This window comes from Schistocerca piceifrons, chromosome 1, assembly GCF_021461385.2.
Source record: "Schistocerca piceifrons isolate TAMUIC-IGC-003096 chromosome 1, iqSchPice1.1, whole genome shotgun sequence".
Taxonomy (NCBI): Eukaryota; Metazoa; Arthropoda; class Insecta; order Orthoptera; family Acrididae; genus Schistocerca; species Schistocerca piceifrons.
The window spans coordinates 341,400,168-341,413,886 of record NC_060138.1 but is presented as its reverse complement, the minus strand read 5'-3'; the positions used below and the strand labels follow the sequence as shown (position 1 = coordinate 341,413,886).

Here is a 13,719-nt window from a genome sequence, read left to right as displayed (position 1 = left end):
TTTGTAATGTCAGATGAGGCTGTGACTTACTTTGTCTACTGAAGAGTTGTACAGAGACAAGCAGAAATTTCATAGCCACTGAGTGTGTGTCATTGCGGGTATGCTGTGCTATGAGGGACGTGACTGCACAACTCCCACAGCGTTGCTTTGCTCTCCTGTGCAGGGCCATTGCCTGCTGAGTTGCTGGTCACTGCATGTAGTTTGCGTGGACATTGCTGGAACTCACAAAGATGCCTTGCGCCCTCAGGACTGCGCTGCCTCTGCTGCCATCACAGCTGAGCTGTTGCCGTGGCGGCCTCTCAGGACTAAGGCCCCTGTTCCAGTACATTGTTGCTCAGCCATTCCCATGCCTTCCATGACGTCGTGCAGTCGTGAAGATGGTCTGCCCTGGCCGCATTTTCCATTGTCCGGACATCTGATTCTTCCTTCTACTCTTCTTGCTGCATCTGTTCTCACTGGAGTGCATGTGATGCTTTTAATAGAGTTTCAATTATATCAGTCCAGTCATGACATTGGGCTCGGTCTGAATATATGTGAACTACCCATCGATCTCAAAAATCACATAAACTACCCCTCACCTTGCTCCATAAATTGTTTACATATGTCTTGCCCTGGTATGTCTTGTTGTGGCATAGGATAGAGGAAGACTTTGAGAACTTAAAGGGGATTGCAGGTCAGTCTGCAGTTACTGAGCAGTTAGAGTAAAAGCAGGAAGGTAAAAAGCTTCCCATGATGGCAAGTAATTATAAGAATACTTTACACAAGTTTAAATAAGTCAAAGGTCTGAAATATACGTACTTATTGCATTCGTACTAACTAGTGCACTGAAGGCTATGTCTAAGCATTAGAAAAAGCAAATAATTTGACTTTTGGCACAACAGATGTCAGTATCTGAATCCGTGGGTTGAGATCTAACAGAAACAGTAGTCATTACAATCATCATAAGGTACAAACATTTGAGGGGGCACTCCAAGTGAGAAAACGGACTTGTTGAGGAACACAGAGTTGATGTCCTGACAGTCTGACTAAGCATTCTTTTGAATAAAAACAAGAGTTTTTAAAGGATAATTATGACAGACAGTTCTCTCTATCAATCATCAGTGCGCAAATTCACTGGCGCTTTATAAACATCAACCAGTCTGACATGTGGCTCTGCACCTCCCTGATGCTGTGGCCAACCACCCTCAGATGCTTTCCCTTCTCCTACTCTATGGGTAGGAATGTTCCTGGCCTCTACGCTAACAAACTCTTATGTTTTGTAGAAACAGTGTTAAACTAGAAACTAAACCTCACTACTCTTCCTAAAATGCTAGCAACAACAGTGTTTTACATTGCTTTGGCCCACCTACGAGCGAAGACTGTTTCTCAGGGGTAGGCACTACAGTTCCAGCAGTTTAATTCATTTCCTGCCTCACTTGTGTGAATCCACTGGCACTGCTGTTCTCAGGAGTAAGTACAAGCTTGCTGCGTATGCTAAAATGTGCCATTTTGAGATTGCCATTTACTGTGACACTTAACCAATTAATTCTCTGAACTGAAATTACTGTCCTGGAACAGCTGCCTGGAGTCTCTGCAAGTCCAGATGTCTCTCCCATTACTGTTTACCTCCTGAAATCTAAACGCTACAATTTCCACCTGCCCTCTGCATCTTGTCTCTCTTTCCTGTCTTGGAGTGCCTTCACTGGCTTCCAACAGTCCCATACTTAACAATGGATTAGTCAATAAGTCATCAATACATGGGAGACTAACAGCTGATGCTTTTACTGCTACGTAATAAATGTCATGTGCCATCTAGCCTGATGTAAACTGTTTCATGTAACGGTACTTCAACGACTTGGGCATCAGTTGTGCTGCTTTTTATATAAAAGCGGCTTTTCAGTTGGCCTCACAATGCTGAGTGGGTCTCCTTCCAGATCTTTCAACCAGAGAAAAATTTGAGTTCATTACAGGGATTTGAGCTAGGACTTTGGCATTAATAACTAAAAACACTAATCATTACATCACACAGCAGTTTGCTCACACTTCTGTGACATTAACATTTAATTAATTTTGTGACATTATAAGAATTGAAAGGCTGTGTATCATACCAAAATAGTGTGTGCTGACTTCTGGGGCAGAGGTACTTTGAGAGGAGAAAAAACTGAAAATGTAATAAAATCAGGTGGCATAGCTTTGAACAAAGGGTCGGCGTTATCATCCATGACTGAAGCAGCATATGATGAATTGAACAGATATGGCTGATGAAGATAGCAGTGTCAGTGGAGAAGGTAATTTTACGGATAATGCCACCGAAGCATTGTGAGCAGCCAAGGTGAGATAAACTGTATGTTCTGTTTCTGCTCATGTTGTAAACAGATACTTCATTCAGTGGCACATACAGATATGTAGCGTGTCACAGTGCTGCACTTTTAATATTACTGGAGTGTACATCATTACTCCCTCCCTTCCACACTTCTTGGACATAAACACAATGGTGCTGCAAACCTGACCGTGTAATCATTTTGCTTTGCCAAATAGTACTTTATATGTAAATTGAAGGGGGAGGGGGCAGAAAGCACGGGAAATGGAAGGGATTACTAATGTCACACGCATTGGAAAATTGGAATCAGCAGCAACAAGTGAAAATGTGTGCTGGACTGGGATTCGAACCAGGGGTCTCCTCCTTACTAGACAGGTGCATTAACCAGTGTGCCACCTAGACACAATGTTCATCGCAACTGCGTGGACTATCTTGGCATGCCTCACTGCCGACCCACATTCCCACCGAGCACCATCTATCCACAGTCCCTGTCCATTTCTCCCATGTTCGCTACTCTGAGATTCCCGCAGGAGGTCAGACGTACTTTTGCATCTGCACTGAAGAACGTGCATCCATTGCCCATCTAGGTGAACCAATTATATGAATGCAAGGTGTCTGTTCTTTTGGATGTGTCTGATTTCATTATTTCCAGTCTTGACATTTAGTTTCCAAGTCTGCGACTTGTCTGTTGCATACCAAGCTGGCACATTGCTAAGACACTGGTCTCATATTCAGGAGGACTGGGGCCCAGATTCAGATCTGGCATTGCAGATTTAGGTTTTCCACGGTTTCCCTAAATGGCTTAAGTAAAATTTTAGAGGAGTGGTGCATTTGAAAAGCACAAGTGCACTTTCCTACCCCTGCCTTCTCCAATTTGAGCTTGTGCTCCCCTTCTCCAATTTGAGCTTGTGCTCCAGCTCTAGAAATTTCATCATTGAAAGGCTGTTAATTGCTAATCTTTTGTCCTTCTTTTTTCAGTTTACTTTCATCTTTTATTTTTCTCTTGTGTAATAAATGTAGAGTCTGGAACATTGTAACTAATGCAGTCTCAATCGTTAATATCTTGTGTCATTCTAAGATTTTGATACTTGTTATTGAAGTTAATAGTTTTCAGTTTTTGAAGCTTTGATTTTTCTAAATTGTTCCCTAATAGTGTTGTATGCCTACATGTATTACCACTACCTTTTTGCTTTTGCTTCCTGTGAGGGGAGAACAAGCTACATTTTATTTGTATTAAAAAGCAAAAAAATCATACATTAGTGGCATTATTAGTGAAATCAGTTAGTGATATCAGATTTAATCTGTACCTGGGACATGTTAAATTCCTTTTAGGTAACAGCAGCCAATCTCATGGCCTTTTCAAACATGGCTAGAATATTACTGAAATCGATCCACATGTGAATGTTAAGAATCATGGACATAAATTATAGTCTTATATGATCAGATATTAAAATACATCTTGAGAAGGCACTTCTTTCATTGTTATACAGTGATGTTTGTTCACTTCCATACTCAGTGTCGATGAAGTTAAGGCAAAGTGTGGAATCCTGTTACAATTTGAGTCGAAATAAATCGTAAGATTAAGCACAAATAAAAAGATGAAGTTCTCTGAGGGTGGTGATGAAAATGACAGAGGAAAAGAATGTAAATGAAAGTGCATGTACTGAAAATTTGCCATTCACTTACAGGCCTGCTTCTGTAAATAGTGTTGTTTGTGATCCTCCTGGCTGTTTGAGAGTAGAACAGGAAATGTTTCTTTAATGAGAATGAGTCGTAGATAGCAAAAAACAAGAAACTACCTTGCAAAAGTTGTAAGAAATTTGGGACACTGGGTCCAGGAGGAGTATATGAGGAATTAATATTTCATAGCAGTGTTCAACAGTTTGTGTCATGCTGTGGAGAAAGGAAAATAAACCAGATGATGTCCCTGTGAAAGAATATCTTTAAACATAAAGTTCAGCCCATAAAGCTGCTTTGTAAATATTATCTATAGCAAGTGAAAAGTCTTTAGAACTTGTGTTAAAGCATTGGAGAGAGACAGATAAGAAGCAGTTAATGTTTTCAGAACTGTCTAAAAAGTTGCCAAAGCAAATCACCCGTTAGATGATTTTGAGTAAGAAATTGATGTTCAGAATTTAAATGAAGTGCACATGGGTCGTGCTCTTCATTCCAAGTTCACCTGTGTCAACATACTAAGTCATGCTGCTGCAGACATGAAATCCAGAGTCTTCAAAAAATAATTGAATTGTATAGCAAAATTTCTGTGATACTTGATGCAAATTCAACAATCAGCCAATTGTCTTAAATGATTATTGATATTTGAGCAATGCTCCCTGGATATGTTGGAACCAGTTGATATTTCCCTAGATGTCGTTGAAACAGAATGCATGACAGCTGAAGGCACAGTCAATACTGCGATGCAGGAACTCCTTCACAACTGTTCAACCTGACTCTTTGTGGAGACATGGTTCCTGAATGGAAGATATCTGATAAGAGGCACAAAAGGAAGGAGCAGAAACAGGAGAAATATGTTAGAGATATTTCGATGCTGATTTGGGATCTGATTTAAACAATCAGATTCATCTGCAAGGCATTTCTTTTCACCTTAATTCTAGATAATGTACATGAATCTGAATTATTTGCTTACATTAAGGTACACGTTAAAAGCATGATGTAATTTCTTACTGAAATAATTTCCAAATGTTAGACATTGGAAGCTGGTCACTCCAGTACCACTTCACTTTTTTCCAGAAATCGGCACGGCATATTACCAATTGCAGCAGTCAGAATAAATATTATAACTTTATTTAAACTCAATGATTTCAAGTTTCTTACCTTGCTTTGAAAGACTGTATATATGTGTTTATAGGTCCCTCTGCATATCAGTGCTGAGCATGGGTATGTCAATAATATTAAACATCTCCTAGCACATGGCGCAGATGTGGTGGCAACAGACAGCAGTGGCCTAACAGCCCTGGATATTGCTGAGAAATGTGAACATACAGAATGTATGGAAGTCCTGAAAAGGGCAGCTGGTAAGTGTCAAGTTCATGCAGAGTTTTTGTTAACTAAGATGATGATGGATGTTATATTCAGATTTTCATCAATTAAGAGTTGTATACAATTTATATAAATAAAAATGATAATTACTGTCTTACATTGCTGTTATGTGAAGCAGAGAGAAAAATGTGTAATTTTTCACTATGTAGTGACTTTATCAATAAGTATTTTTATGATTATTTAACTGATATCAGGTGAATGGTATTGGAAAGAGGAGGAAGAGAATTGACTAGTAAATCAGTGTGTTGTGTACTGGATGACAACATAGCAAAATATTGTATCTGGGAAATATGTAAATGGTACAGTTGCTGTTACAGAATCATAACTTTCTTTGGCAAATGTGTGATATAAAATATCTTTTGTGAGAAACAGTAAACAGAAAAATTACAGAAGCTATCCCGTACTCAAGAATATGAACATTGGAGACTAGAATATGAAAATTGGAGACTACAATAGTCAATATCAGGTCATTACCACAGCTAAAAAACAGAAAACATATTTGAAAACATAATGTAATTGGATAGATAAAAAATTTACTCACCAAGTGGCAGCAGGAGAACACACACATATATTTGGCTAATAGATAAGCAATTGTGAAATTTATGTAACTGAATAAGCACAAATGTGAGGGACATAGTTGTTTTACTGGTTGAATTAAAAAGTGACAGCAGAACACATCAGGAAACGGAAATTGGAATGTTATTGTCAGCTGTGTGTTTTTCCTTTTTAAAAAAGATGTGAAAAGACATGGGATTCCATTTTTATGAAAATAATAATGTAATGTTATTGCCAGAAGAGTTGAATTTTTCATCAACAGATGGTTCTTCACTTGAGTTCGTAGAGTATGGAGAGCTGTAAAACAACCCACAGTTGCTTACATTTACACATACAATTTAAAAGCAAAAGTCACTTTTCCACTGGGCATTTTACAGGAAGTTTGCACTAAATTATCCATTTCTACCAGACAACAAGTCTTTTTAAATAACACCAGCTTAGCAAGATGAAGCTCTGTATACGGAAAGATTGGCCATTCTTTTCCTCTTTGCATGCTGCCATCAAGTCACATCTGACCATACTGGATACTCCCGTTACGTATGTAGCATGTTGGATGTGTTGTGTATTTACAGTAGTTTCCTTTGAAGTAATGGAACAATGTTGTTGGCTACACCTTTCGAGGCCTGGAGGGTGGAAAATTTTATGGGATTTGTTTACATGTTTTTATTGCATTGTCACAGGAAGCAAAGTGATAAAAAAGAAGGTAAGAAAAGCATGAAAGATGTACAAATTTATTTAACAAAAACTACTCCAGAATTCTGCTGTTCGTTCTGCTGCTTGGATGTTCCCTTGTAAAAATGATGTTTTTCAATGTAATATCGGTACTTTTTTTTTTCTGCTGCTATTGCTGATTTTTTCTGCTGATCACAATGATCAGTTTAAAGCTACTTAAGACAACACTAGCTATAGCCCGCGTCACGTAGGATGGTACTACCATGCATAGAGGCAGAGCATAGGTAAGCGTGGAGGCTATGAGGTCTGTGTGTGCGTGGCTGCAGAGAGCGGATAAACAAAAGTCCGTGTTGCTGAACTGTGTTGCTGCCATCAATAATCAGGTTCACTTGCCTATGGTGCATCGTATTATCTGTTCAAATCTATGAGAGGGAACAATACATTTTAAAACCGATTTTGATCAGTCGTCTACATGAGAGAAATCTTACTTCACGTCTTGACTTTGCGTCTGCTACTCCACAACATTAGCCTGCATGATGTCAGAAAACAAGAACAGCTGGTGCAACTTTGTGGAGACATCAGGTACAATTTTTCTCAAAATGATGATTGTCTAATGACAAGATAAACGAAACTGGTTGTGACACTTGTCATTTATTGCGATTTGGACTGTATTATAAGTAAAAATGTAATACACAAGAAAATTAACTTAAAACTCAAATCAAAATCATTATATACGCTTGACAGCTGTTTTTACTCCATGCATTTTTTTAAATTTGGACTGTATTATAAGTAAAAATGTAATACACAAGAAAATTAACTTAAAACTCAAATCAAAATCATTATATATGCTTGACAGCTGTTTTTACTCCATGCATTTTTTTAAAAATGTGTATAATTTGTGAATGTGTATGGGTGTGTCCGACTGTAGTTAAATGTAAATTCTTGTGAGTAAAACTGTATTACTGATATGAAAGACTAATGCAAAAGACTATCATAAAAATTGTCAGTATGTTATCGTAGTTCTTGCTGTCAAAGGCCATTGTGTGTGGAAACTAACTCATTCGACTCTACAGTGAGAGAACGCATTTATGATCCACTGCAGAGACAAATAGTTGACCATCTTCTATGAATAATTCGAGGGAATGCTGACCAATAACATCAAAAACCACCGATATCTCGACAGGTAACACTTCCCGTCATTTTGAGGCATTTTCCAGTCCGTGCCTTGATAATGATAGGGATGTACTTGTCGCAATATCAAGGTTCTTGACGAATTTGTCGAACCGCATTCTTGCGAGTAATTAGGCATACAGCACGCTGGGCAGAGCTTAGCTTCTCCTTGAACAATATGTTGAACATTATAGTCTACATACTTTATGACATACTAATTCCTAATAAATAAAGCCTAGGAAGTTCTTGTATACCATGTATGCAATTGATATGTTGATATACATTTTTTTTAAGCCATCAGTCTTTAAAATGAAGAAATAATAATAGTGGACTATGTTCCAAAGTCTACATTGTAATACAATCATCACTGCTCTCTGAGTCCATGTCTGAACCACCTAATTGTAGATTCAGGATAGGTTCTCTGCTTCTGTCCATCTTCAACTCCCTATCAAAGTCTTCTTTTCCAGAGTCTACATTGTAATACAATCATCACTGCTATCTGAGTTCATGTCTGAACCACCTAATTGTAGATTCAGAATAGGTTCACTGCTTCTGTCCATCTTCAACTCCTTATCAAAGTCTTCTTTCTGAAGCTTTTCAGTGTGCCGCACACAGTGTGCTTACGCTGAAGGAGATGTTGTCTATTGCTTCACGCACATGTGATTCAGGTTCTGTTATGTTGAATGTTTTGTTTTTTCCTCCACATATCCTTTAACCTAAGCCCAAATTAATTCTGTCGGATTATACTGACTGTGTGACCACATTCATGTATATGGAAGTGACCACATTCATATATATGGAAGTCAAATTCACATGTTCTTTTGTGTGACTTATATAAATTAACAAGCCACAGAAATTTGGCATGAGCCTAGCTTATAATGTGCAGAATATTTTTATTTAAGCCAGAGAACTATATCCGCTTTCATGGTGTTTGTACTTAGTGTTTTCTCTGTAACAGCTGACTGATATCAGGCATTTTAATTACTATGACCAACTTTGAAGCAAGGTATGGCAAGAATTGTTTGGTGAACCACTTCTTGAAACTGACAGTATTCATTTCCAAATGATAGTCACTGCTGTTATTCTTATACCTATATATAAGTTTACTCTCTGGAACGAAACAAAATGAAGAGCCACCATACAGAATATTATCCAAGAATGTTTCATACAGGTGATACATTTTTTAACTACTTCCTTGTCTTGTATCATGCACCTTTATAAGAGATGTGCTTCATGCTGCATCTACACTATGTGACAAAAAGTATCTGGACACCCCCAAAAAATACGTTTTTCATACTAGGTGCATTGTGCAGCCATCTACTGCCAGGTACTCCATATCGGTGACCTCAGTAGTTATTAGACATCGTGAGAGAGCAGAATGGGCTGTTCCGCAGAACTCACAGACTTTGAACATGGTCAGGTGATTGGGTGTCACTTGTGTCATATGTGTGTCACTTGTATCATATGTCTGTAAATGAGCTTGCCACACTCCTAAATATCCCTAGGTCCACTGTTTTCAATGTGATAGTGAAGTAGAAACATGAAGGGACACGTACAGCACAAAAGTGCACAGGCCGACCTCGTTTGTTGACTAACAGAGTCTGCCGACAGTTGAAGAGGTCGTAATGTGTAATAGGCAAACCTGTATCCAGACCATCACACAGAAATTCCAAACTGCATAAGGATCCACCGCAAGTACTATGACAGTTACGCGGGAGGTTAGAAAACTTGGATTTCATGATCGAGCGGCTGCTCATAAGCCACACATCACGTCAGTAAATGCCAAACGACGCCTCGCTTGGTGTAAGGAGCATAAACATTGGGTGACTGAACAGTGGAAAAACATTGTGTGGAGTGACAAACCACGGTACACATTGTGGCTCTCCAATGGCAGGGTGTGGGTATGGCGGATGCCCAGTGAATGTCATCTGCCAGCATGTGTAGCGCCAACAGTAAAATTCGGAGGCAGTGGTGTTACGGTGTGGTCATGTTTTTCATGGAGGGGGCACTATCAAGCAAAGGCCTACATTATTGTTTCAAGCAACTTCTTGCTTCCCATTGTTGAAGAGCAAATCAGGGATGGCGATTGCACCTTTAAAGACGATCGAGCGCTTGTTCATAATGCACGGCCTGTGACGGGGTGGTTACATAACAATAACATCTCTGTAATAGTCTGGCCTGCACAGAGTCCTGACCTGAATCTTATAGAACACCTTTTGGATATTTTGGAACACTGGCTTAAAAATGGGCAGCCATTCCCCTAGCACCTTCCAACACCTGACTGATCATATGCCTGCAATAGTGGAAGCTGTCATCAAGGCTAAGGGTGGCCTAACACCATATTGAATTACAGCACTACCGATGGAGGACGCCACGAACTTGTAAGTCATTTTCAGCCAGGTGTCAGGATACTTTTGATCATATGGTGTATGTCACTCCTTTCAATCAAAAAGTCTTTTCTTAACTTATTTGAAATCAATGTCTTTTAAAATTATTTGCATTGACGAAGTGCTATCTCTGAAGCGAATTTTCTCATTAATAATTGTAACAAGTTTTTGTGATGTCAGGTATTCACTAGTTATGTACAATTCAAACGTGACACAAAACCAAATTTTCCTGAGGTTTCTATAACCCTGACTCTTTCATTTACTATTCTCTGTATAGTTCTTTGCTAACATGTTCTTCTGCAATTCACACTTGTATCTTCAAAATGTCAAAAATAGGAGTCCCACTTTCACATCCACGTTTGAAAAATTTGTAAATGTGGTAAACAAACCTATTCGCCTGCTGGTGAAGCACTTCACATCTAATGCATATTCATTTGACATATTTATTTGGCAATCATTCCAAAACATTTACAGATACACATTTACTTCTATACTGATACAATAAAGTAACATTGACAACTGAATGGATAATTCGGTTGGTCTGTGAATGAAACTGTATTTTCCCAAAGTATGGCGACAGTGCAGCATGCAGGAGAGTGATTTTCGCAGTCTGGTTGTAAATCATGGCTAGCAGTTCAGAGAGAGAATGAATATTACTGGTTGCTTGCAGTCAATGGAGAGGGATGCGCAGAATGGCTGAAAATTGGAACACCTTTCTACATGAAGTGAACTGTAACTGAGCTTGCTGCTGTAAAAGGAACTGCAAAAGTTGTTGCTGTCACTTGTAGTAAATGAAAGCAATACAAAACTCTAGGGTTTATTCCCATCACAAAAAATATTTTTGATACAATTTGTATACATATTTTGTTGCTAAAGTTCTTTTAATAGAAACTGTTCAATATAATATGGTAGTCAGTGTATGAGCAGCAGTACGATGGGCTCAAAATGACAACTGGCAGCAAGCAGACAATAATTTCTCTATGCAGAGCCTTCGCTTAGAAACAGCTACAGTGCCATTTGTTTGTGAGAAATATAACTGTAAACATTTTTGTATTATTTTTTAAAAAATTCCGTTTCTGGCTATTTATTGAAACTGCATTACAGAGGGCAAGTACGAAAAAATGTATAGAGTAACCAAGGAAATAGTATTTCAGGGAAGGAACAACAAAACAAATAAGGAGATAGAAGGGAAAGTGACCACATGCTGTTCAGAATAGATGTAAATAATACATTGAAACACTCTGTGAAGTGGATCAAAGACCTTTCGATCTGCAGATAGAAAAGGAAGGATCAGTAAATGAAAATGAATAAAGGAGATTTTATCCTAGTTTCATAGGTAAATAAGGCATTGGGAGAACTTACAAACAACAAAGCATGGTGTAGATGACATTCCGGCAGAAATGAAGTTTAAAAGAAACAACCGAAAATGAGTTGACCTCTCTTTGCAACTACATCTATGACAAAGGGGAATGGCCAGAAGACTTTCTCGTAAGTATAATAGTCCCAATTTCAAAGACTAATAATCCCAAAAAGTGTGAAGACCACAGGACAATCAGCCTAATATCACAGGCAGCAAAAGTAGTTCTTGGAATTATGAATAGGAGGCTATAAGGTGTGCTGGAAGAAACACTTGGTGAAGAACAATATGGTTTCATAAGGGGAAAGGGAACATGAGATGCCATTGGACTTCTAAGAACCATTGGCGAAAGATACATAGAAAAGGGCAAAGAAGTGTATGCTGTCTTCATAGACCTCAAAAAGGCCTTTGATAGAGTGCAGTGGGATAAGCTGTTAGATATCATGAAAAAGAAGGGAGTAAAGTGGAAGGAGAGAAGATTGATCGCAAATCTGTACCTGAATCAGAAAGCTTGGGTACGAATAGGTAATGGGATCTCTGAAGACAGCAAGATTGGAAGAGGTGTTAGACAGGGGTGTTGTGTCTCACCGATTCTCGAGGAAGTACTGGAAAGCTATTTGGATGGGATAAGAGGCGTCAGGATAGGTGGGCAGAAAATTGAATGTATACAATTTGCAAATGACATGGTGAACCTCGCAGAAAATCAAGAGGCTCCGAATTAAATGCTAAATGACCTGAATGGAGCCTGTGCAGCATATGGCATGAAAATTAATAAAAAGAAAACCAAAAGCATGGTGATAGGCCTAAAGAAAAGAAAAGAAAAGTGAAAATTAAGTTGGGATCAGAAATCATAGAACAGGTAAGAGCATTCAGGTATTTGGGAAGTTGGATTAAAGAAGACATGGATTGCCAGAAAGATATCGAAGTGAGAATGGCTCTGGCAAAAGAGGCATTTCAAAATCAGACAAGACTCCTAACTAGTTGTTTAAATAAGGGATTAAGGAAGCCAACTGGTTAAGTGCTTAATATGGAGCATGACCATGTCTGGAGCAGAAACATGGACTTTGAGAAAGCAGGATGAGAAGAGAATTGAAGCTTGTGAAATGTGGATATGGCAGAGAATGGAGATGATCAGCTGGACTGATAAAGTCAGGAATGAAGTAGTACTGAGGAGAATTGGAGAAGAATGGAGGATGCTGCTGACGGTGAAGAACAGGAAACTAAACTGGATAGGCCACAATCTAAGAAGAGATTGCCTTCTAGTAGAGGCAATTGAAGGTTTCATTGCAGGAAAGAGAGGGAAGGGCAGAAGAAGGTTCCAGATGCTGGATGATGTCAGCAGGCCACAAGGAGGGTAACAAAGAATGAAGAGAAACACAGAAGACAGAGAAGCATGGAGGGCCATGCAGTCAAAACCTCCCACAAGGCAGACAACCCAATGATGATGATTACTTTAACAGCAGTCTTTCTCTTGTTTTTTGAGTAGTAAGAAAATTTGAAAAGGGATGCAATTTTTCAGAAATACCTCATAAATATGGATAAATGTCTCGCTATGGCAATCATGCCTTAAGGATTCATTTACAGACATATTTTAAAGTATAATATTGTAACGGAGAATGCATAACTTTGTTAGTGACACTTCAGACTACAATGACTAAGTGAGAAAGAACTTTAAATGCTGAAAATTGGGACTGTTTGGTGCTATGTATTTTTCTTATGAAGATTATAGTGTAATGGTATGACTTACTTAGATGTTAGTTATGTAAAAGAAACTGTTTAAGGAGTGATTACACAACTACTTAATATTTACTATTTTACCAGTTTCAAAATTGATACAAGCAACGTTACACACAATTAAACTCAGTTCTGACATGCTTGTTGTCTCATTGCCACATCAGTACTTAACTATCGTAAAGTACTAACAAGTAGCCTACAGTATTTTCACCACGTGATCTGGTATGGTGGTTAAGACACTGGATTCACATTTGCTAGGATGGTGATTCAAATCTGAGTCTGGGCATCTAAATTTAGATTTCCATTCCTTACATTAATTAGGGCAAATACTGAGATGGTTCCTTTGAAAAGAATGTGGCTGGCTTCCATCCCCAACCTATGCTTGTGGTCTTCTCCTAATGGCCTCAGTCTTCTTTCTTTTTTGTAGTATTTCCAGATGTATACTATTACTTGTGCAAAAATAAAACAGCACTTTTCCAAAAGAG

At 38.5% G+C, this 13,719-nt stretch overlaps 1 protein-coding gene across 1 annotated transcript in view; it reads left to right on the top strand.

The window, feature by feature from the left end:
• LOC124801786 (serine/threonine-protein phosphatase 6 regulatory ankyrin repeat subunit A-like) overlaps nt 1–6,551 on the top strand; it is a 36,189-nt gene extending 29,638 nt beyond the window's left edge. The window contains exon 4 of the mRNA XM_047263100.1: nt 5,169–6,551. Coding sequence (XP_047119056.1) covers nt 5,169–5,432 — 264 coding nt within the window. The 3' untranslated portion in view covers nt 5,433–6,551. The remainder of the gene's footprint in view (nt 1–5,168) is intronic.
• The last annotated feature ends 7,168 nt before the right edge of the window (nt 6,552–13,719 follow it).